The sequence below is a fragment of the Medicago truncatula genome, chromosome 5 (assembly GCF_003473485.1).
Source record: "Medicago truncatula cultivar Jemalong A17 chromosome 5, MtrunA17r5.0-ANR, whole genome shotgun sequence".
NCBI lineage: Eukaryota > Viridiplantae > Streptophyta > Magnoliopsida > Fabales > Fabaceae > Medicago > Medicago truncatula.
In genome coordinates, this window is record NC_053046.1 from 23,877,662 (window position 1) to 23,904,153 (window position 26,492).

Genomic DNA, 26,492 nt, shown 5'->3' on the forward strand with positions numbered 1-26,492 from the left:
AGGCAACAATAACTAAAGACTACGGTAACAAGAAAGTAAAACACCACAAAAGAGTTTGTCAGTTTGAAGTAGCTGGATAAATCACACCCCAAAACCTAAAAGCACTAGACCACAAAACAAGCAACAATAACTAAACACTACAGTAACAAGAAAGCAAGAGACCATAGGATGACACAAAGCTGAAACCACAATCAAGTTATCAATTATTAACTAAACACTTAGTTATTTTTTAAAAAATAATTAAAAATTTGATTTTATATAACACTTAGTCATAAATAGAGTTTCAGCCAACTTGAACACAATAAAAAATTTGATTTGTGAAAATTATTTTCTAAAACAATGAAAAATATTAATAAATTAAAAATTTGAAAATAAGTTCCCCCGCCGGAACGAGGGTCCCAAAAAAGGCGCCATGAACCCTCCTTCCCCTGGGAAAACAATAGACCCAGAAATTATTATTATTATTATTACTCATCTATGTAGTATCACAACAGCTTAATCAAAAGAACTTAAAGCAATTATCATCATCACAACTTAATCAAAAGAAGTTAAAACAATTATCATCATCAAAAGAAGTAAAAACAATTATCATCATCACAACAGCTTAATCAAAAATAGTTTGAATTTATTTATATAATCACTTAACTTAACAATCAAAAGAGCTTAATCAATTCAATCAATAATCAATTCATGCTCTGTTAACTAACCTGAATGTGACTGAGACGAGAGAGAGAGATGTGGTGCCGGTGAGTGAGAGCTGCGTGCGAGAGAGCGAGAACGGTGTGGTTTGTTTGAGGAAAAGGGAAGAAGGAACCGTTTTTTTTGAGCAAAAGGAACCGTTGTGTGTCGTGTTATAATATTTTAAAATAAAACAACATTAAAAATAAATCATAATCATTTTTAAAATATTTTTTGTCCCACTTTTGTGCTCAATTTCCACTGGTAGAAATCAGTCAAAATAGAAGATGTAAGTTTAGCACTGGATTTTAATTTGTGGCAATTTGGAAGCATAAAATAAACGAATTGGCAATTCATGCTATATATATTTGAAAGCGTAAACTAAACGAATTGGCATTGCACCCCAGTGGTTAAAACACTGGTTTAATGTGTAATTGAGGTCTGGGGTTCGAATTCCCCTCGCCCCAGGCCTTTTTTTTTATTTTTTTTTAACGTTATATATAATTGTTTGTTTCCATGCTTCCAAATGCATCTATGTTTTTTCTTTTAATTTTATTTTTTATTTTTCTCTTTTTTTTTTTTTTGGTCAAGTAGCCTAGTGGCTAGAGCTCACACAATTTAATTGTGGAGAAGTGGAGTGTCCGGGGTTCGAACCCCGGCTCCTGCATATAATATGCAATATCCCTACCAACTGAGCTAAGCTCACGGGGATTATTTATTTTTCTCTCTTTACCTTCTCTTTTATTTTCCTTTTAATTTCTCATACTTTTTTTTATTTGTTTTATTTTATTTTACTTAAACTAGTAACATAGTTAACGCTTGTATACTTTGTATTTGAATGTAAATGAGTAATAATAATAATAATAATAATAATAATAATAATAATAATAATAGAGTGAGGATCTGTTGACACCAAATGTTACACCTCTCAATAACGTTTTAAGCGATATAAATTTTATAAAATCCACCGTTGGATTGAAAGTCATGAAAAAAGTGACAAGTTGGCACTAATAAAATTAAATTTCATAATATTAGAACTTTTTTATGAGCAAATATGCTAAACAAGTTTTCACTCAGCTTTATTTCTATCGAATCAAGTGGTGTACTCCACATTTACATATGTTTATCAATAAAGTTGCCTTTTTCTTTGTGTTCCCAGAAATTCATCTAATTATAGAAACAATTTTGCTTAATATTAACCATCATGTTGATTGAAAAAAATATTTATAATACTTTCCATCATTTCCAATCCTGTAATGTTTAGAACAAAGAGAATTGGAATTTAGAAACAGCTTATCTTCATTTTAAGTGCTTATTGTAGTCAAGTTTTCAGTTTCTTTTTCATTCAAAGGTGGCTGAAACAATTTTCTGCTACAGACACGTATTAATACATTCAGTACTTTGTTTCCCTTACAATTATAATTCCAGTAGTCATTTCTCTATCATATTTCAAATTGTCATTAGTTACTTTTGGTTAAACGTAATATATAAGCTTTATATATTACGTTATAATTAATTATTCAAACTTCAATACTAATTAAATATTTTATGTTACTAATTACTTATTTTTAAGAACGATGCAAAATCCAAATTAATATCAATTAATTATTTTCTGTTATTAATCAATTATTTTTATCACCGTTGCAAATGTTAATTAAATATTTTTTGTTAGTCAATTAGTTACAAAAATAATAACTTTACAATATTAATTAACTGTTACTAATTAAATATTTTTATCAATTATTTATTAATCAATTAGTTCCTCTTTACATGAAATTGTCCATTTCCCTTCTCATCCATGGCTTCATCTTCTAATGCCCCCATCGTAATTCCTTGATTTATTTTGATTTGTTTTATGTAAAAATGTTGTATCACGATTGTTGCCTTTTTTTTAAAAACGGCGCGTAAGCGAAAATGATAGCGACAAAAATAATAATTTTTCGTCTGATATTCTAAGCATTGTACCAAAAAATTTTGTTTTTTTTTTTGCATAAATCTTCTCTATTTTCTTTGTCCTGTGTTTTTTTAATTGTTATTCTTCTCTATTTCTTGGGTTCAATGAAAAGCTTCGCTCCGCTTTGTATAAACCCGTATGCGTGAATGACATTTCTTTAACCAATGATTTTAGTTCATCCCCATTTTAATTTAGAATATTTGTTTCTCAATTAATTTATCTTTAGAAAATTAGAATATCTATTTAATTAATTAACATCTCTTTTCGCAACTCTATAAATAGATTTATCATTTTGTCTTTATGCTCGATCTTGTATTTTATTATTATACTTATGCTATTTGATTTTTCATTGGATGTGTATTTACTATAACCTAATAGACAAGGAGAAACACAATTGCTTATGAGTTATGACTTTTATTATAGATATGATGCATTTGAACAAGACTCAACTGCAAATCTATGCTCAAAAGAGAAACTTAAAGCTTCCAGAGTATTCTTTTGAGTGGGCTGGTTCACTTCACGCTATACGTTTCAAGAGCAAAGTTACAATTGATGGACAAACCTTTGAGAGTCCTAAGTTTTATTCGACATTGAAGGAAGCTGAACATGCAGCAGCTGAAAATGCTTTGACATCAATATCACCAAGTGGAACTAAAGAGGCTAGTCTTAATCATTTATGGCTAATTCGATAACTTTTTTATTCCATAACTTAATTCTTTTGCTTGGTCCTTTTTACATATATATGGTTGTCTATATTTCAGGATGAAATTGTGGTATACAAGAATCTTTTGCAAGAATTAGCTCAAAAGGAAGGATTGAAGTTGCCTGTATATAGTACCAATAAATCCGGCGAGGCTCACAAGCCTATATTTAGTTCACAAGTGGAGATAAAAGGGGAAATATTTACTGGTCAAGAAGCTAAATCCAAGAAGCATGCTGAGATGAGTGCAGCCAAAGTTGCTTATACATTTTTAGACCCAAAAAAAAGAGTGTAATTTTGCCAATCCGTAAAGTTTATTTGCATTGTTTTTATTCCCAATCATATTTATTTTGATTTTGACACTTATTTAGGACATTTTTTTTTTAAGAAGCTAAAATGGATTATATTACAAAAAGTCTGGAGATTTCAGCATAAGGAGTGCCAAAACCCCAGCTGAAAGAGTCAAAATACAAGAAATAACAAAGAGTTGGAGCTTAAACAAGCTCAAAAAAATAAGAATGCTGCCCTGTTACAAAAATATTCCCAAGCAAGGTTAAGGATTCAACCACCATGAATGGTAGGAGAAAACAAAACTAGGACGAGATGTAGCGAATTAAAACTAAATTAACTAACTAAATTAACTTTTAATATATGAAATAATTTGGAGTAACAATGAATCCAATCAATGCTCCTTAATTGAAGAACACCCTTGACACCCTCTGGTGAGACACCCTGTGGTGAGTAGCAACTGATGGGCATCTTTGCTGGCGTTGGCACAACACAAAAAATTCTATGAAATAAACTTGCTCAAGTTCAAATCAAATCCCTAAAATTAACCCTAAAGCACAACAGCACATCAGCAACACCAAACAACAAATCACAACAGTAACACACCACAATCACCTGAGTTCCGTGTCGCGGAGGCAGATGCAGCATCAATAAAATAGGAAGCAATAAAATAGGAATTCAATCCTTAATGTCAGCATCAATAAAAGTCTTACAAATGGAAAACCAAAATATTAGTAAGACGACTCCCAACTTCACATTTTATCAAACACGTATTAGGAAGCAAAATCTAATGAGTTTTTTAATGCCTACTAGGTGTGACAAACATATTTGAACATTGTATCTTTCTATGAGTTGTTCTCCATAAGCTATGTACAGGCTGACACAAAGTTCTTAAAGAATATTGCATGCTTTGTAGCTTGCAAACAAATTCATAAGATTGGAGGTTTGAGAGATAATCTTGTTCCTTCTGTTATTTAGCACGAGATTTTGAGTCTCGCGTGTCTACCATTTCACCACCAAGGCATCTTCAAAGTGAATTATATTCTAGGAATATGATATCTATCTAGTCTTATGTATGGAATATATGACAAAGGTGGAGTTTTAGAGTATTTTTATTGATCGTCATGTCATATAGGCCCGACTCGGACATCCCATTGATTCAATTTGAATTATCCGAAAGATAGATCCGTTAAATATTTATTCTATCAATAAATCAATAAAATTTCTCGATTCAATAGACGCTAAACCAAAAGGGTTGATATGGGGTCCCAGAGAGATATGTAAAAAACATACTCCTAATCCTAAATGGAATGAACTTATAATCATGGAATCGATTTGATCATCAGATTATAAGTTCATAACCTTAGCCCATTCCCCTTTTGGGTGGAACATATCTACTAAATTCTTTAATTCCAGTTAGTAAGATAAGAATTCAACTAAGAAATGGATTTTATAAGCTAAAAAAGGGTATCCTGAGCAATTTCCATAATGGGGTTCATTGATATTCATGGTATAGTAGATGCTATCACACATATAATCATACTCAATTCGATGGAATTGTTTGATCTTACAGGAGACCTTCTATAATTTCGCACGTGAGGAGTTATTTCTTGGTTTGGTCCAGTCATTAATAACTTAATTATTTTTAGATAATAGTAGATAGAAACAACGCTTGTAATAAGTTCTATTGAAACCAAGAAATATAGGCCTGCTTGCCATCCACACCAGTCAAATCAAGAGAATGATTCGGAGTTCTTGCAGGATGGAACCATGTGTAACGCCCACTTTCGTTTAATCGTTTATTTAATCGAGTTTAGGCGATCATATTATAATTATATAATATATGCATGATTTTGATATGTTTTGATGATTTACGATGATTTGATTGATGACGTGATAAGTTACGAGTTTTGGAAGATTTGATAAGATTAAGGGATTTATTTTATTGTTAAATAGAATAAAGATTTGAAAATAATATAAAATATTTAGTTGAGGGCTGTTTTGATATTTTAGATAGTTTTGGGGGAGAAAGTGAGATAAGATAAGTAATTAAGAGGAGATATAAAAAGGTTAGACCTAGTTTTAGAAAAACATTTGTTGTACGTACGTTTTGGAGAAAAGGGAGAAAAAGCCAAGAGAAGAGGGAATCACTAGGAGTGCTGCGATTTTCTTCAAACAAGGTAAGGGTGAGACTAATAATTCTATAACGTTAATTGCTGTAATTCTGATGATTAATTGACAAGGTTAGGATTGATTTAGAGAAGTTTTGGAATTAGGTCAAAACACTAAAAATTGATGATCAAACGGTAAAACTTGATTAGATTGATGTAGGAACCGTCCTATAACCTTAGAACATGTTTAGGATGGATTATGGAATCAAAATTAGGCTTTAAACCATGTTAGTTGGTGAATTTTCGAGAAAACCCGTGTTCTGCCCGAGCCTATGTTCATCGCTCGCCTAGGCGAGGGATGATCCTCGCCTCGCGAGTGATGAACTTCATCGCTCGCCACGCGAGCCTTTTTCCTTCGCCTCGCGAGTTGTTTGGTGCAACTCGCCATAGCGAGCAATTCCCTTTGCCTCGCGAGTAATGTGACGCAGCTCGCCATAGCGAGCGACCTTACTCGCCATAGCGAGCGAAGGCAGAGTGTATGTTAGATTTCGTGATTCGACCTTTTTAGTTGGACCTTGAGTGCCTTTGAGTGCCTGAACATACCTAGTATTGATTAGGAATGAATGTAGGATCAGAGGGAACCCAGAACAACACTAGTTTGGGAGTTGAGTGGTACTCGCCGTGGCGAGTAAGAACTCTCGCCTCGCGAGCACAACCAGGATGAAGTTGCTTGAGTGTTTGTGCGATCTGTGTCGCACGTGTTGATCAAGAGTGAACCCCTAACTGGTAATGAGACCTGGTGATGTCGTTAAATGCAGTCTGTAGAGTTTGTTTAAGATATGTTGATATTAATTGAACATGAACTAATGTATTGTATATTCATGCAAGATATGAAGGTTTGATTATGATGCAATTTATGTGCTATTGATATAATGATATCATCTTGTTATGTGACTTGTTTATGCTGCTTCCGTTATTTAACTAAGTGCATAAGTATATGATGAAGTTTAGCTCCAAATTATTGGATGCATGTTGATATGTTGATTACGATGTTTTGTTCATAAGTGTCCATGCATAGCATCTCATTGAGCTTAGTCCTCACCACGATTATTAGGAGCTTTGTCCTCCGCACGTTTTATAGGAGCTTTGTCCTCCGCACGATTAAAGTATATTAATACTTATGATGACGATTGGTACCACATGCATATAAGGAGTCTAAGAGCATTGTCACATTGTCATGATTAAGATGCCTTGTTGATAATGATTGAATATGTGATTACGTGATAAGTGTTTATCGATTATGTTATGTTGTTCATGATAATTGGATATATGATTACGTGATAACTGTAACACCCCGTTTTCCCAATATACAAATTTCTTAAACATTTATCAGAGTAAAAACCATAAACGGGATATCACATAGTAACGTAATCCAAAAACAGTTAAATAATAATTTAACCTTCACAAAATATCTTAATATAGCAGCGGAATATTAGTTCAGAAGTCATAAATCAGTTTAGCACGTAGGCCCCGTCAAAATATCTCAATGAGTTAAATCAACTTAACAAAACATAATAATTGTTCAACATCATAAAACATAAACATGATAGTCACGTAAGAGAATGAAACATGTATAACATTAAACCCCATCCCGTTACGTATCAGAGCGACCTAGACGACACAGTGAAGGCAAGGCCAACTCACGAAAGCAAACTGCACACTAAGCACGATCACCTGCAAGTTACCCATACGAAGGGCAACATTTTCAAGCAGAAGGGGTGAGATTTCATAATCAAATAACATTAATCAATGTAATTGCGAATCATAAATTAACATCATAATCATTCCTTAAATAACATTGCATAATTGCTAAACAGTTATAACATAATCATATATCCAATTATCATGAACAAAATCACATAATTGATAAACACTTATCACGTAATCACGTATTCAATCATCATCAACAAGGCATCTTAATCATGACAATGTGACAATGCTCTTAGACTCCTTATATGCATGTGGTACCAATCGTCATCATAAGTATTAATATACTTTAATCGTGCGGAGGACAAAGCTCCTATAAAACGTGCGGAGGACAAAGCTCCTAATAAACGTGGTGAGGACTAAGCTCAATGATATGCTATGCATGGACTCTTAACAACAAAACACGTAATCATCGTAATCAACATGCATCCAATAATTTGGAGCTAAATGTCATCTTATTCATTACATACAATCATCATGCACTTAGTTAAATAACAGCAGCAGCAGCATAATCAAGTTACATAACAGAATGATATCATTATATCAATAGCAAATCATTTGCATCATAATTAAACTTCATATCTTACACAATTGCACAATACAATAATCATGTTCAATTAATTACAACATGTCTTAAAGGCTTTACAGATTGCATTAGACTTCATCATTAGGTTTCGTTACCAATTAGGGGTTCACTCTTGGTCAAAACGTGCGACACAGATCGCACTACACTCAACAAACTACATTCTGGGCTAGCTCGCGAGGCAAGAGTTCTCACTCGCCATGGCGAGTACCACTCAACTCCCAAAATAAACTTGTTCTGGGTTCCCTCTGATCCTACATTCATTCCTAATAAATACTAGGCATGTTCAGGCACTCAAAGGCACTCAAGGTCCAACTAAAAAGGTCGAAACACAAAGTATGACATGCTCTCTGCCTAAGCTCGCGAGGCGAGGAAGGGTTGCTCGCCATGGCGAGTTGCACCAAACAACTCGCGAGGCGAAGGGAAAGGGCTCGCGTGGCGAGTGATGAAGGTCATCACTCGCGAGGCGAGGATCATCACTCGCCGTGGCGAGCGATGAACAGAAGCACGGGCAGACTACGGGTTTTCTCGAAAATCCATCAAACAACATGGTTCAAAGCCTAATTTTGATTCCATAGTCCATCCTAAACATGTTCTAAGGTTAAATGATGGTTTCTACATCAACCTAAACAAGTTTTACCGTTTGATCATCAATTTTTAGGGTTTTGACCTAATTCCAAAACTTTTCTAAATCAATCCTAACTTTGTCAATTAATCATCAGAATGACAGCAATCAACGTTATTGAATTATTAGTCTCACCCTTACCTTGTTTGAAGAAAATCGCAGCACTCTTCCTTGGTTTCTCTAGACTTGGCTTTTTCTCCCTTTTTCTCCAAAACAGTCGTACGTACAATGTTTTTCTAAAACTAGGTCTAACCTTTATATACCTCTTCTTAATTACTTATCTTATCTCACTTTCTCCCCCAAAACTATCTAAAATATCAAAACAGCCCTCAACTAAATATTTTATATTATTTTCAAATCCTTATTTTATTTAACAATAAAATAATTCTCATATCCTTATCAAATCTTCCAAAACTCATAACTTATCACGTCATCGATCAAATCATCAAAACATACCAAAATCATGCATATATTATATAATTATAATATAATCTCCTAAACTCGATTAAATAAACGATTAAACGAAAGTGGGCGTTACAATAACTGTTTTGCAATTATGCAAAGTTGATAAAGAAATGATTATGATGTTAATTTATGATTCGCAATTACATTGATTAATGTTATTTTGTTATGAAATCTCACCCCTTCTGCTTGAAAAAGTTGCCCTTCGTATGGGTAACTTGCAGGTGATCGTGCTTAGTGTGCAGTTGCCGTCGTGAGTGGCCTTGCCTTCACTGTGTCGTCTAGGTCGCTCTGATACGTAACGGGATGGGGTTTAATGTTATACATGCTTCATTCTCTTACGTGATTAATATGCTATTTTTATCATGTTATGGATTACGATATGAACTGTTTTGATGGGGCCTACGTGCCAAACTGATTTACGATTTCCGAACTAATATTCCGCTGCTATGTTAAGATATTATGTGAAGGTTAAATTATTATTTAACATTTTTTGGATTACGTTTCTATGTGATATCCCGTTTATGGTTTTTACTCTGATAAATGTTTAAGAAATTTGTATATTGGGAAAACGGGGTGTTACAATTGGTATCAGAGCAGGTCGGTCCGTCCGGTCAATTAGAGAGTCGTGTTGAGTCTTAGTAATATTTATATTACTATCTTATGTTGTTGTTGCTACTTTTGTAGAATATCAGAAATGGCTGGAAGAAATGATGTTGCGTTAGCTGCTGCTCTACAAGCTGTTGCCCAAGCTGTGGGACAACAACCTAACGCAAATGCTGGTGCGAATGCTGAAGCTAGGATGTTGGAGACGTTCATGAAGAAGAACCCTCCGACTTTCAAAGGACATTATGACCCTGATGGAGCCCAGACGTGGCTTAAGGAGATTGAGAGGATTTTCCAGGTTATGCAGTGCACTGAGGATCAGAAGGTGCGGTTTGTAACGCCCTACTTCTATTAAAGCAATTAAACATGCGAATAAGGCTTACCTCCGATGGACAAGTCAACATCGCATGTAAGGCTCACCTCTGCCTTACAATAATCTCGAAGTAAAAGAGTCATCCCTTTTACAGCAACAACGACTATAATGCATGGACATGTGCAAGAACTCGATAATGCGACAACAATTCACAATCTCAACTCAATATATAGGACGACACCCAATTATATTGATTATCTCCACAACATTGCATTATCAAGAAAACATGCCCACACAAATAAATCATAGTATTCACCATCACACATCAACATGATTATCAATAATCAACAATGTCATTCAACATCAACTATATCATATAGTTTCACCATTCCAAACAATTCTCATATCCCAAGTAAGAGAACATACAACATCTCATGACAAATATCATATCCAACATATAACCATTCAACATCAACTATCACATATAGTTTCACCATTCAAGCATTTCTTACATTATAAGTAAGATAGCATACACATCTCATGATAAACATCATATTCAATACAATCATTCATTCATACAACTTCACTTAGTAATACAAGAATAATCTCAATAACTCACAAGACAATTTGCTTAAGAAATATTTCCAACAAAAATCCAAAACATGTGGCAAACGGCCAACATTGACAATTTTTAAAGCTAGGCAACTTATTTAAGTTTGAAATCCTACAATTCAGTCTTAATCAATCATGTAGTCAAGGACTTAAGCCACTTACAAACTATTAGAAATTAGTTCAAAGGATAGCTTAAGTTCGTATGAGAAATTCCAAGACAAAACAACATTTAGCTCAAAACCCGTTTTCACCGATTCAACTCCGCCCAAAATATTTCTTAAACCATCAACACATTCACCTTCCCAAATACATAAATGCATACTCAATTATTCACTCTAAGTACTTCATTAAACCCAATATCAAGTTTGGAAAAGTTCCACGGCTCAAAGAAAAAGTTATGATAAGTTTTCACAAAAATCCACATGACCCATGTGTAGTAATTTAATCATATCTCAAGTTCTAAAACTCATTTGGACGTCAAACCAAAGCCATTAGAAAGCTAATAAAATTATCTACAACTTTCATGTTTACACGAAAGTCCAATTCAAAACAGAAATAGGTGAAAAAGACGCAAGAACGCGAAACAGGGGATGCTGGAACTGGCAATTTCGCTTCTTGAGAAGCTTCTGGCCTGCTTCTGAAGTACGCTTCTGAAGGGTACTTCTGAAGTACGCTTTTGAAGGGTGCTTCTGAAGTGTGCTTCTAAAGTATGCTTCTGAAGTGTGCTTCTGGCCTGTTCGCTTACAGCTTTTCCAAAAAGTGCGTTTTTCACCATTTCGCGCGTAAAATGCAAACCGTTAATCGGATTTTGATGCCGTTTTCACCTACACGATCCTGACACTTGTTTCTAACATAATCTATAAAAATTTCATGTTTCAACCATTCCAAAAGTCATTTTCCAAAACCTCACATAATCACTTATTGGCGAAAACGCTTAATCATCGACATTTCACACGAAAAACCCGTTTTCTCCCAAACGACTCAACTAACATAACCACAACATGAAAACAGAAATTCTTATAGGCTCAATTCATCCAACAATAACAAAATTTCAGTCAACAACCATATATATATCAAAAAGTTCATTTTGGTCCTTCACATGAACACTTAACTCAACTTCACCAATTTCACAAAACCACCAACAACAATTTATTTCACATCATCAATCCACAATTAAGTATACCCAAATCATAATTCACTTACAATAGCATCAGTTGACAATAACCACATCAATGGAATATGAATCACATCTCATTTCAATCAAAACATATCAAATTTCATCAATTAAGCATAATTTCATAACTTAACATTTATACATACTTTGAAACGTAATTTTACCCATAAACATACCATAATCATCAATTCAAGCACAAGAAAATAGCATCACAGCAAGAGCACGAATTTAACAACAATTGTTCATCAACCCATTTTCATACAACATGAGAAAATGCAAAGATTATACATGATTATGATAATAACTAACCCCCTTACCTTTGAAGTTGATTATCCTTAATCCTAGCTTCACTTCAGCTCCTAGGTCACCCACTTGATTCCTCAAGCTTCCCCTCCAACACTCTGTTCTTCTCTTCACTCTTTCTCTCTCTACCTCTCCTTCTCTCTAGGAAAATGTTTTGTAGTGAATGAATACAATTCTAAAACAACCCTAGTGTTATCCCCCTTAATGGGCTTAACTCAAAATCTAATGGGCCTAACCCATTCTAACACAATTCAAAAGTTTCTATACACTCAACGGTAATTACTAACAACGGTAAAATATAACCAACGGTCACTAACAGTAAAAACTAATCAATACACTAGTAACTTAGTAAAATAAGGGTTCTCACCAATTAATAAAATAATTCTCATCAAAATTACCATTTTACCCTTACCCGTCAAATGACCAAAATACCCTTCTAATACGGTAATCCATGTAAATGCACCCGATGACAATAAAATATACACAATCGCAATTAATCACACACCAACACATAATAAAAGTAATTAAAATAAATCTAGCTAAAAATCGGGCTGTTACACGGTTTGGTACTCATCAGCTAGCCGAGGAAGCTGATGACTGGTGGGTTGCTCTTCTGCCTACCCTTGGGCAGTAGGGAGCTGTTGTGACTTGGGCTGTTTTCAGGAGAGAGTTCCTGAGAAGATACTTTCCGGAAGATGTTCGCGGGAAGAAGGAGATCGAATTCCTTAAGCTGAAGCAAGGAAACATGTCTGTGACAGAGTATGCTGCCAAGTTCGTGGAGCTGTCAAAGTTCTACCTGCACTATACTGCTGAGAATGCTGAGTTCTCGAGATGCATCAAGTTCGAGAACGGTTTGAGGCCCGACATCAAGAGGGCGATTGGGTACCAACAGCTGATAGTTTTTCCGGATTTGGTTAATAGCTGTAGGATCTATGAAGAGGATACAAAGGCTCACTACAAGGTAGTGAATGAGAGGAAGGGCAAGGGACAGTAGAGTCGTCCTAAGCCGTACAGTGCCCCCGCTGATAAAGGGAAACAGAAGATGGTCGATGTTAGGCGGCCTAAGAAGAAGGATGCTGCAGAGATTGTGTGTTTCAATTGTGGTGGGAAAGGCCACAAAAGCAATGTCTGCCCTGAGGAAATCAAGAAGTGTGTCCGGTGTGGCAAGAAAGGTCATATTGTAGCTGATTGCAATCATACGGACATTGTGTGCTTTAATTGCAATGGAGAGGGTCACATTAGTTCACAGTGTACTCAGCCTAAGAGGGCGCCGACTACTGGTAGAGTCTTTGCTTTGACTGGGACTCAGACAGAGAATGAGGATCGTTTGATCAGAGGTACTTGCTATATTAATAATACTCCTTTAGTTGCTATTATTGATACTGGTGCTACGCATTGCTTTATTGCTTTCGATTGTGTTTCTGCTTTGGGTCTTGAGTTGTCTGATATGAATGGAGAGATGGTTGTCGAAACTCCAGCTAAGGGTTCGGTGACTACTTCTCTCGTATGTTTGAAATATCCTTTGTCTATGTTTGGTCGTGACTTTGAAATGGATTTGGTTTGTCTACCCTTGAGTGGTATGGATGTGATTCTGGGTATGAACTGATTGGAGTACAACCACGTTCTCATCAATTGTTTTAGCAAGTCAGTGCATTTCTCTTCCGTCGATGAGGAAAGTGGTGCAGAGTTTTTGTCTACTAAGCAGCTGAAGCAACTGGAACGCGATGGTATCTTGATGTTTTCATTGATGGCTTCTTTATCTGTAGAGAATCAAGCAGTGATTGATAGGCTACCGGTGGTGTGTGAATTTCCTGAAGTTTTTGCAAATGAGATTCCTGATGTGCCTCCAGAGAGAGAAGTCGAGTTTTCTATTGATCTTGTTCCTGGAACGAAGCCGGTCTCGATGGCACCTTATCGTATGTCTGCTTCCGAGTTATCTGAGTTGAAGAAACAGTTGGAGGACTTGCTCGAGAAGAAGTTTGTTAGACCAAGTATTTCACCTTGGGGAGCGCTAGTTTTGCTAGTAAAGAAGAAAGATGGTAGTATGCGGTTATGTATTGATTATCGGCAGTTGAACAAGGTAACTATCAAGAATAGGTATCCACTTCCGAGAATTGATGATTTGATGGATCAGTTAGTGGGTGCACGAGTTTTCAGCAAGATTGATTTGAGATCAGGTTATCACCAGATTAAAGTAAAAGATGAGGATATGCAGAAGACAGCTTTCAGAACGCGTTATGGTCACTATGAATATAAAGTTATGCCTTTCGGTGTGACCAATGCACCTGGAGTGTTTATGGAGTATATGAATCGCATCTTCCATGCATTTTTGGATCGGTTCGTAGTTGTGTTCATCGATGATATTTTGATTTACTCCAAGAGTGAAGAAGAACATGCTGAGCATCTGAAGATTGTCTTACAAGTGTTGAAAGAGAAGAAACTTTATGCCAAATTGTCTAAGTGTGAATTCTGGTTGAAAGAGGTGAGTTTTCTTGGCCATGTTATTTCCGGGAATGGTATTGCTGTGGATCTGTCTAAAGTCGAAGCGGTATCGCAATGGGATACTCCTAAGTCCGTTACAGAGATTAGAAGCTTTTTGGGTTTAGCTGGTTACTACAGAAGATTTATTGAAGGATTTTCCAAGTTAGCTCTTTCGCTTACGCAGTTGACTTGTAAAGGTAAAACTTTCATGTGGGACGTCCATTGTGAGAAAAGTTTCGGTGAATTGAAGAAACGTTTGACGACTGCTCCAGTTTTGATTTTGCCGAAGTCAGTTGAACCTTTTGTGGTGTATTGTGATGCGTCCAAGTTGGGTTTAGGAGGTGTGCTTATGCAAGAAGGTAAAGTGGTAGCTTATGCTTCAAGACAATTGAGAGTTCATGAGAAGAATTATCCTACGCATGATCTCGAGTTGGCGGCCGTAGTCTTTGTGTTGAAGATATGGAGAGATTACTTGTATGGTTCGAGGTTTGAGGTGTTTAGTGATCACAAGAGTTTGAAGTATTTGTTGGATCAGAAGGAATTGAACATGAGGCAGCGTAGATGGCTAGAGTTGCTGAAAGATTATGACTTTGGTTTGAATTATCATCCAGGTAAAGCTAATGTTGTTGCAGATGCCTTGAGTAGGAAGACATTGCATATGTCCGCTATGATGGTCAGAGAGTTCGAGTTACTTGAACAGTTCAGAGATATGAGTTTGGTTTGCGAATGGTCACCTCAGAGCGTGAAACTGGGTATGCTGAAGATTGATAGTGAATTTCTGAAAAGTATCAAAGAAGCACATAAAGTTGATCTAAAGTTTGTGGACTTGTTGGTTGCTAGAGATCAGACTGAAGACAGTGATTTTAAAATCGATGATCAAGATGTGTTGAGATTCCGAGGAAGAATTTGTATTCCAGACAATGAAGAGATTAAGAAGATGATTCTTGAAGAGAGTCATAGAAGTAGCTTGAGTATTCACCCGGGAGCTACGAAGATGTATCATGATTTAAAGAAGATTTTCTGGTGGTCTGGTTTGAAACGAGATGTGGCACAGTTTGTGTATTCCTGTTTAGTTTGTCAGAAGTCGTAAGTCGAGCATCAGAAACCCGTTGGGATGATGGTACCTTTAGATGTGCTAGAATGGAAATGGGATAGTATATCGATGGATTTTGTGACGAGTTTGCCGAATACTCCGAGAGGGAACGACGCAATTTGGGTTATTGTGGATAGATTGACGAAGTCGGCTCATTTTCTACCTATTAATATTAGTTTCCCTGTTGCCCAGTTGGCAGAGATTTACATCAAGGAGATTGTGAAGCTGCATGGTGTTCCTTCGAGCATTGTATCAGATAGAGATCCAAGATTTACTTCTAGATTTTGGAAAAGTTTGCAAGAGGCCTTGGGTTCGAAGTTGAGATTGAGTTCGGCGTATCATCCGCAGACAGATGGTCAGTCGGAGAGGACAATTCAGTCGCTAGAGGATTTGTTGAGAATTTGTGTTCTTGAGCAAGGAGGAGCTTGGGATAGTCGTCTTCCGTTGATCGAGTTCACATACAATAATAGCTATCATTCTAGTATTGGAATGGCACCTTTCGAAGCTTTATATGGTCGGAGATGCAGAACTCCGTTGTGCTGGTTTGAGTCAGGTGAAAGAGTGGTCTTAGGACCGGAGATTGTTCAGCAAACTACTGAGAAAGTTCAGATGATCCAAGAGAAAATGAAGGCGTCGCAGAGTCGACAAAAGAGTTATCATGATAAGCGTAGAAAAGATCTTGAGTTTCAGGAAGGAGACCACGTGTTTTTGAGAGTCACTCCTATGACTGGTGTAGGACGTGCTTTGAAGTCAAGGAAGTTGACCCCGAAGTTCATTGGTCCATATCATATATTGGAAAGAGTTGGAACGGTGGCTTACCGAGTGGGTTTACCGCCGCATCTTTCGAATTTTCACAATGTTTTCCATGTGTCGCAACTTCGGAAGTATGTTCCGGATCCATCTCATGTGATTCAGAGTGACGATGTGCAAGTTAGAGACAACCTTACGGTAGAAACTTTACCGGTGAGGATTGATGATCGTAAAGTGAAGACGTTGAGAGGCAAGGAGATACCTCTCGTGAGAGTCGTTTGGACGGGAGCGACTGGTGAAAGCTTGACGTGGGAGCTTGAGAGTAAGATGCTGGAGTCTTATCCAGAGTTGTTTGCTTGAGGTAAATTTTCGAGGACGAAAATCTTTTAAGTGGGGGAGAGTTGTAACGCCCACTTTCGTTTAATCGTTTATTTAATCGAGTTTAGGCGATCATATTATAATTATATAATATATGCATGATTTTGATATGTTTTGATGATTTACGATGATTTGATTGATGACGTGATAAGTTATGAGTTTTGGAAGATTTGATAAGATTAAGGGATTTATTTTATTGTTAAATAGAATAAAGATTTGAAAATAATATAAAATATTTAGTTGAGGGCTGTTTTGATATTTTAGATAGTTTTGGGGGAGAAAGTGAGATAAGATAAGTAATTAAGAGGAGATATAAAAAGGTTAGACCTAGTTTTAGAAAAACATTTGTCGTACGTACGTTTTGGAGAAACGGGAGAAAAAGCCAAGAGAAGAGGGAATCACTAGGAGTGCTGCGATTTTCTTCAAACAAGGTAAGGGTGAGACTAATAATTCTATAACGTTAATTGCTGTAATTCTGATGATTAATTGACAAGGTTAGGATTGATTTAGAGAAGTTTTGGAATTAGGTCAAAACACTAAAAATTGATGATCAAACGGTAAAACTTGATTAGATTGATGTAGGAACCGTCCTATAACCTTAGAACATGTTTAGGATGGATTATGGAATCAAAATTAGGCTTTGAACCATGTTAGTTGGTGAATTTCCGAGAAAACCCGTGTTCTGCCCGAGCCTATGTTCATCGCTCGCCTAGGCGAGTGATGATCCTCGCCTCGCGAGTGATGAACTTCATCGCTCGCCACGCGAGCCTTTTTCCTTCGCCTCGCGAGTTGTTTGGTGCAACTCGCCATAGCGAGCAATTCCCTTCGCCTCGCGAGTAATGTGACGCAGCTCGCCATAGCGAGCGACCTTACTCGCCATAGCGAGCTAAGGCAGAGTGTATGTTAGATTTCGTGATTCGACCTTTTTAGTTGGACCTTGAGTGCCTTTGAGTGCCTGAACATACCTAGTATTGATTAGGAATGAATGTAGGATCAGAGGGAACCCAGAACAACACTAGTTTGGGAGTTGAGTGGTACTCGCCGTGGCGAGTAAGAACTCTCGCCTCGCGAGCACAACCAGGATGAAGTTGCTTGAGTGTTTGTGCGATCTGTGTCGCACGTGTTGATCAAGAGTGAACCCCTAACTGGTAATGAGACCTGGTGATGTCGTTAAATGCAGTCTGTAGAGTTTGTTTAAGATATGTTGATATTAATTGAACATGAACTAATGTATTGTATATTCATGCAAGATATGAAGGTTTGATTATGATGCAATTTATGTGCTATTGATATAATGACATCATCTTGTTATGTGACTTGTTTATGCTGCTTCCGTTATTTAACTAAGTGCATAAGTATATGATGAAGTTTAGCTCCAAATTATTGGATGCATGTTGATATGTTGATTACGATGTTTTGTTCATAAGTGTCCATGCATAGCATCTCATTGAGCTTAGTCCTCACCACGATTATTAGGAGCTTTGTCCTCCGCACGTTTTATAGGAGCTTTGTCCTCCGCACGATTAAAGTATATTAATACTTATGATGACGATTGGTACCACATGCATATAAGGAGTCTAAGAGCATTGTCACATTGTCATGATTAAGATGCCTTGTTGATAATGATTGAATATGTGATTACGTGATAAGTGTTTATCGATTATGTTATGTTGTTCATGATAATTGGATATATGATTACGTGATAACTGTTTAGCAATTATGCAAAGTTGATAAAGAAATGATTATGATGTTAATTTATGATTCACAATTACATTGATTAATGTTATTTTGTTATGAAATCTCACCGCTTCTGCTTGAAAATGTTGCCCTTCGTATGGGTAACTTGCAGGTGATCGTGCTTAGTGTGCAGTTGCCGTCGTGAGTGGCCTTGCCTTCACTGTGTCGTCTAGGTCACTCTGATACGTAACGGGATGGGGTTTAATGTTATACATGCTTCATTCTCTTACGTGATTAATATGCTATTTTTATCATGTTATGGATTACGATACGAACTGTTTTGATGGGGCCTACGTGCCAAACTGATTTACGATTTCCGAACTAATATTCCGCTGCTATGTTAAGATATTATGTGAATGTTAAATTATTATTTAACTGTTTTTGGATTACGTTTCTATGTGATATCCCGTTTATGGTTTTAACTCTGATAAATGTTTAAGAAATTTGTATATTGGGAAAACGGGGTGTTACACCATGGAGTACCAAACACAAAATAGATCTTTCAAAGAACAAGGCGTTTTTCGAATAAGCCAATTCATTTGGGAACCCTCGGATCCACTCTTTTTGCTATTCCAAGATGATTCTTCTGTATCTGTGTTTTCACATCGAGAATTGGTTGCAGATGAGGAGATGTCAAATATACTTTTGACCTGCCAAACAAATTTTTTTTATTGGAAATATCTAAATAAACGCTGGTTTAGGAAGAATATGCCTGAACAGAATTTCGAATTGTTGATTCACTACAAGAAAATTTGCATTTTGCGACCTTTAAAATGGCTGATTGCGACGGTTAGAAGGGTCGCAAATGTACATTTGCGACGGTTCCCCAACAGACGCGGATGTTGGGGTCGCAACTATCTTTTGCGACAGTTCAAGGAAGGGTCGTACCAACAGTCGCAGAAGCTATTGCGACGGTTTAAACCGTCGCAAAAGACATTTTTTTACAAAAAAGATAGGAACTGCGACAGTTTGCAAGGGTCGCAATGAATAATATTTATTAATAAAAAGTTCATTGCAACAGTTTAGAACTGTCGCAATTTGTTGAGTTTATTAAAAAAAAAATCAGTTTTTTCCTGAATTTTTAATATAACTTTTTACTGAAAAAAAATATATATATAACTAAAATAATTTTTACATTTACATAAAATACAAACAAGTGATACAATAAGGTTTCTTGAGTTCCTAACATGAAAATAATCAATAATTTCACGCAAGTCATGATTGTAACTTATTGTGCAATTAAACTATAATTACTTTATGATATATTTGTCAAAAATAACCACTATGGAATAGCATTCATGTGATTGAAACAGATTTTGCCAAACATGATGTGCAATTTCTGCCAAAAGACTATAACCCAAGGGCCTCAACATCTCAAAGCATGCTCGCCCAATCCCAAGTAGATCCCTGACAGTTTGAAAATCTATGAATTAGAATATGATTAGATACATTTGTATGCTGTCAGACTTAATTTCCTCTTATTGTTCTAAAATTCTTTATAAATTAGAATAAGCGTATGTTGTCATGGTGTAAGGCCAAATTTTAGCCATGCTCCTGACATGCGTGCATTTAAATCACAACTCTGAAATTTCTAAAACATATCTAATATTGTAAGCAAAAACAAAGGAAGCTTAATCTAACAGTTAATCATTTGACATTAATATTATAACTAAGTAAATATTTTTGATGAAGTTGATCTCAAAGACTCTCAAAATCTAGAACAAAAGGTTCAAGTGACATACCTAGAGGATTATTGTTAGAGACTTGGCTACTTGCCTACTAGTTTTTGAGGTTCATCATTTGGAATAAGTACATTCTTAACCTGTAACATGTACATACCACAATGGTTAACCATTTTGTAAAAAAAAGTATTTTGATTTAGTTTGACATAATGCTACCAAGTTCTTTACTGGACATTGTATGGTCATCCACCTTAAGACATCTTCAATGTAATTAGGTAGTTTGACATACAACATCCAATGACTTTATTGAATATCAATTCATTAAACAAATTGTATTTTTATTTAACAATTCCAAAGCCGAATATCAAGACAAAAAAGTGAATTATAAAATATGGTCATAAACAAGGATAGAGGGAATTCCACAACCTTGTAAATCTTTAATCATAAAAGGGGTGAGCATTTTTGCAAATTAGTCTGGCAATATTTCAACCCATCACAGTTTAAAGTAAACTAAAGCATTAGATAGCAGTCAAACACACACACACATGTGAACCTAGTTAATCTCAAAAGGGCTTACATATATAGTTACACACAAACACATTCACATCACAGTTATACACTTGTGCAAAACATTTATAAATCTTCATAAAAATAATATTCATCTCCAAAAGAGCTTACATAATTACTTTATGCTAACTTCATTCATCAAATATCCAACAACTTGTCCTTCAAAAAACAATATCCAACAACTTCCTTCTATAATATTGACTTTTAATAATCAGTTCAGGTTTGATGAAGCATCAAGACATTGCAAGTCATCACAATTAGCATAACAAGCAAAATAATCAATTATAATGAAATCCCCAATATCTAATAGCAGCTTTTATAACCCTTTTTTAGTGAACAATCATAAGTCAAATTGCTGGCTTGTTAATAAAAAAATTCAAAACATTCATCTACATGCAGGTAGCAGGGGCCTACTACTCATTCACTTTCACATTCCTACTTCGAATTGCCTATATAGTTCCAGCCCTAACAAGTTTAAATTTAAATCTAACTACAGTCAAATCCCAAATAAAAGATAAATTCTGTACTGTAAGACAGAAGGAAATCATCAAACAAGGGTGTACCTCCATTTCTGCATCGTCTTTCAATAGCTTTGTGGCAACCTCACGTTGGAAAGAGATTCAACCTTTACTCAAGTAGAAGTGAAAATAATGTCACTAGTTAAACAAACACAGGTAAAAACTATTTTCAATTCTATTTCTAGTAAAACTAGGAACATTTGTGAAGGAAATTGGCCTATCAGGGACAACAAGAAGCTGTCAATACTAAAATTGTAGAATAGTCACAAATGAAAGCGTATAAAATAAAACTCCTCGTATGAAAACCATATGCCAACCAGAATAAGAAAATTACAGTTATACTTTATGCCAACAAGAATAAGAAAATTACAATTATACTTTAAGAAATTTAGAGATATTATTAATTTAAATAAATATCTATATGTGCACGAGATAAATTAAACAGAGAGAGCTTATGCATTTTATTAAATCCAAACTCATGAGGAATTACAGTGCAGAACCGAACCTGTTATCAGATAGCAACTTAAAAAATAAATAAAAGAGTAGCTGCGACAATGACCACTACAGCCGGCAAAGAAACTCAATTAGAATAGCAAGAAATATGAAGTTGAATGAATTATAATAAATAAGTGCAGCAACAAGAAAACTTATAGAATTGAACAATTTGATTAAAAGGCAAAAGTATGTTTGGATTCGTGGTGAGTTTGACAGAATTAAAATGTGCTACGAGACAATTTAGGCAAAAACATAGTTGAAATATATTTAAAAAGGAGATTAAATATGATGAAGCTGAAATATTCAAAGCTTATGATTTAAAACGGTGTTCTACCTTCTACAGCGACCATACATTTCCTTTCCAAACAAACTGCACATGGATATAAGCATATAGGTGCTAATTCACTTTTCCTCCAACCACATTCTCTGTTATGGATTGATAACAACATAAGCAAGAAGAGGGAAAGATCAATAATAATAACCTTTGGAATACATAAAATTTGAAGCAGAGTAAAGTAGCTTTGATCAAGTCAAGTATACATAAAATTATGTACCAAGTTCACTCATTATTGTCAACATAAGCGCATTAAAATATTATAAGTGTGTCTGCTTTCATTCACTTAAAAACTTGATAATCTAATAGGTTGATTTGAACAAATATAACCTAATTTTAAACTATAAATGAAATGAAAATATCGAAGCACTTTCAATGAAGCTTGACACTCTGAAATTAAATATGTAATTAATGAACCTTAAAAAGATTAAACTCCTCTAGTTAGCAACAAATAGTTTGTTTGCTTTTGAGCTAGGGATCTCTCCACACCATAGTATTGGCAAAAACCATTTTCAAAATCTCTAACTCAAACAAATATGCACATAATCACATGACAAACAACCTACAAACATAAATTAGAGTAAATTTTTCCTGGCATCGTAGAATTTTATTTGGAACTCTTTGATAATCATGCTTGTCACCGCATTCAAAGTATAATCAGTTAAATCCACCTGCTGGCTGCTAGTTGACTAGAAATCAGAGCAGAGTCAATAAATTCATGGAAATAAATGTCATTATTAAAATCAAATGATGTTAATTTCTATGAAAACAATTTTTCACATGGTTTTTCCCATAAAGACCAAAGCTGCTGTCAACCAATATCAAAATTAAAGGTTATTGATTCTATGCCATGAACAAGCAATCATCAAGGGAGTCCATCTTCAAAACAAAATCAATAGAGTACACAAAACAATTGGAAATCCTTCTAAGATACATAGTGCTTGAGACAATAAAAAACTTTGTTTGCTTCATGCAAGTACAACAAAGTGCCATACATAAACTTATTAAATTGTACATAGTTCCAATACGACAGATAGTGAGTCTCGTAGCAAGTTAAAAACAAGGGGTAAAGGTTGTTCAATTTCCTATGATCTAAATAGATCAAAATGTTTATATCTTTAACATGCCAAACTGTCAATAAGGTAAATTTATCAGTATCACACATCAAACTTAACAAATACTACGTATTTATACATACCCATTTGCATTCTCAGCAGTCAGACTAGCACCCTTGGCAATCAATAGCTGAAACAAACAGATAATACACAATAGTGATGAATTAATAGAGTTCAAAGATCAATTAACAAAATTAAAAGGCAAATGATTAAAGTTGCAACTTGCAGATTGACACACATGCCATGATCAATTAACAGAACTAAGAAGTGAGAAACCCAATGACAGAACCTATTTGCCATGATTCAATTAACAGAACAAAATAAGCATATTAACAGAACCCATTTGCACATAACCCTTCTTTCTCATAACTTAACCCATTTGCCATGATTCAATTAACAGAGCAAAATTAGTACAAAAATAAAGTTAGAACTTAGAAGAATCACAACACATATTCATGTACAAACAAAGATTCATTCAAGGAACAGTACAAGATTAAATGCACATCATAGTTTTACACTTAAACATTATTAAGCAAAGACCCAACAAAAAAAACCTAAAAGTTAAACATAAACCCAGCAATAAAAATGAAAAGTATTGCAATAATAAGCATCGATCCAGTAAGACAAATATGTACTTGAGCACTATTAAGCAGAAACCCAGTATAAAAATTGTAAAGTAGAGCAATTTTAGCAGAAACCTAATAAGAAAAATTAAAAGTTGAAGCTTATTGAAATGCTAACCGCAGTTCTCAGATGGATCATGACGAATAGAAGGAAACGAAAGTGAGAACCCTAGAATGAAAGGTTTGCAGAGACGAGTAAAGGATTTGAGAAAGGTGATCGGTTGAACAAGATTGAAGCTCGGCAGTGTGGTTGGCGGAGAAGCACGGCGGCGTGGCTGGTGGAGAACGGAGGGTGTGAGAAAGGAAATTGCTTTTTAGGGTTTCAAAGATTGAGGGTGAGAGGAAATGAAAGAGATTTAGGGTGAGATGAAGATTTTGAGATTGAGAGAAATTGAAATTGGAGGTTTTAGGGTTTGAAATTGGGAACCGAGAGAGTGAAATTGGGAAGCGCGAGATTGAAAATGGGGGGAGTGAGTAAATTGGGAGAAAAACGTGTGATATAACACAAAAGCTGCGGTGGTTTGGTAAAGGGTCGTAATTTTTTCTAAAAAACTTGCGGCTGTTGGGCTCAAGTGTTGCAGAAACCGTCGCAAATGTACATTTGAGGCAGTTTTAAGGTAAGGGTCGCAAAGTACGTGTCGCAAAATGCTAAATTTCTTGTAGTGATTGATCGACAAAGACAGGTTAGAACCAATAGTTCATTCTCAAATGAATTGTTTCGTTCTACTACTCTATCCGAGAGTTATCAATATTTATCAAATCTGTTCCTATCTAATGGAACCCTATTGGCTCAAATTACAAAGACATTGTTGAGAAAAAGATGGCTTTTCCCGGAGGAGATGGTTGTTACTATCTGTTCCAATAACGAATGATTGGTTTAACTGAATAACTAAATAAAATAGATACTTTCTTTCTCGTTATTTCAAGTGGATATGGGGATCTTTCAATTGAAAGGATCCCCTAATATAGATAATACAAATTCATGTATTTGCATAATTTGGATTCCGAACATTCATGATCTGGATGGGAATGAGTCGAATGACTTATCCCTGGGTCTATTAGTCAACTCTCTTTCCAAGGATTCTGAAAAATCTTCTACTAGAAATATTCTTGTTATTGCTTCGACTCATATTCCGCAAAAAGTGGATCCCGCTCTAATAGCTCCGAATAAATTAAATACGTGTATTAAAATACGAAGGCTTCTTATTCCACAACAAAGAAAGCACTTTTTCAGTCTTGCTCGTACGCGGGGTTTTCACTTGGAAAAGAAAATATTCGATACTAATGGATGCGGGTCCATAACTCTGGGTTCTAATGTACGAGATCTTGTAGCACTTACCAATGAGGCGCTATCGATTAGTATTATACAAAAAAAATCCATTATAGACACTAATATAATTAGATACGCTCTTCATAGACAAACTTGGGATTTTAGATCTCAGATAAGATCGGTTGAGGATCATGGTATACTTTTCTATCAGATAGGAAGGGCTGTTTCACAAAATCTACTTCTAAGTAATTTTTCCATAGATCCTATATCTATCTATATGAAGAAGAAATCATGTAACGGGGTGGATTCTGATTTGTACAAATGGTGCTTGGAACTTGGAACAAGCATGATGAAATTAACGATACTTCTTTATATTTTGAGTTGTTCTGCCGGATCCGTCGCTCAAAACCTTTGGTCTCTAACCGGACCTAATGAAAAAAAATGATGGTATCACTTCTTATAGACTCCTTTCTAATGATTCTGATCTAGTTCATGGCCTATTAGAAATAGAAGGTGCTCTGCTGGGATCCTCACAGACAGAAAGTCCTTTTCAGAATGATGGAGTAACATTTCTTATTAGGCCCGAACCAAGGAATCCTATCAATATGATTCAAAATGGATCTCGTTCTATCCTTGATCATAGATTTCTCTATGAAAAATATGAATCGGGGTTCGAAGAAGGGGAAGGAGTCCTCGACCCGCTAGAGGAGGATTTATTGAATCACATAGTTTGGGCTCCTAGAATATGGCGCCCTTGGGAATTTCTATTTGATGATTGTATCGAAAGGTCCAATGAATTCGGATTTCCCTATTGGGAAAGGTCATTTTGGGACAAGCAGATCATTTATGATGAAGAGGGTGAGCTTCAAGAGAATGATTCGGAGTTCTTGCAGGATGGAACCATGGAGTACCAAACACAAAATAGATCTTTCAAAGAACAAGGCGTTTTTCGAATAAGCCAATTCATTTGGGACCCCTCGGATCCACTCTTTTTGCTATTCCAAGATGATCCTTCTGTATCTGTGTTTTCACATCGAGAATTGGTTGCAGATGAGGAGATGTCAAATATACTTTTGACTTGCCAAACAAATTTTTTTTATTGGAAATATCTATATAAACGCTGGTTTAGGAAGAATAAACGCTGGTTTATGGAAATATCCTGTTGACCGAGCCTAACTCTAATTGTTTTGTTCTGAAGCAAACAAAGAGTGGTTTGTCCTATTCAGATATTCACGACCAATAAGTACAGAAAAATGGACTCTCCATTCATTAG

The 26,492-nt window shown here is 35.5% G+C and overlaps 2 protein-coding genes across 2 annotated transcripts; both read left to right on the forward strand.

Annotated features, from left to right (window-relative positions):
- Nucleotides 1-2,502: 2,502 nt before the first annotated feature.
- Nucleotides 2,503-3,664, forward strand: LOC120580733 (double-stranded RNA-binding protein 4-like). The gene is made up of 2 exons (XM_039834877.1): nt 2,503-3,291; nt 3,394-3,664. The coding sequence occupies exons 1-2, from the start codon at nt 3,040-3,042 to the stop codon at nt 3,625-3,627; spliced, it is 486 nt and encodes a 161-aa protein (XP_039690811.1). The 5' UTR covers nt 2,503-3,039; the 3' UTR covers nt 3,628-3,664.
- A 20,954-nt stretch (nt 3,665-24,618) lies between these two features.
- On the forward strand, nt 24,619-26,385 carry LOC25480042 (protein Ycf2). The gene is given in 2 exon segments (XM_024774622.2): nt 24,619-25,658; nt 25,660-26,385. Coding segments are annotated over 2 exon segments (1,503 nt in total). The 5' UTR covers nt 24,619-24,881.
- Nucleotides 26,386-26,492: the final 107 nt, after the last annotated feature.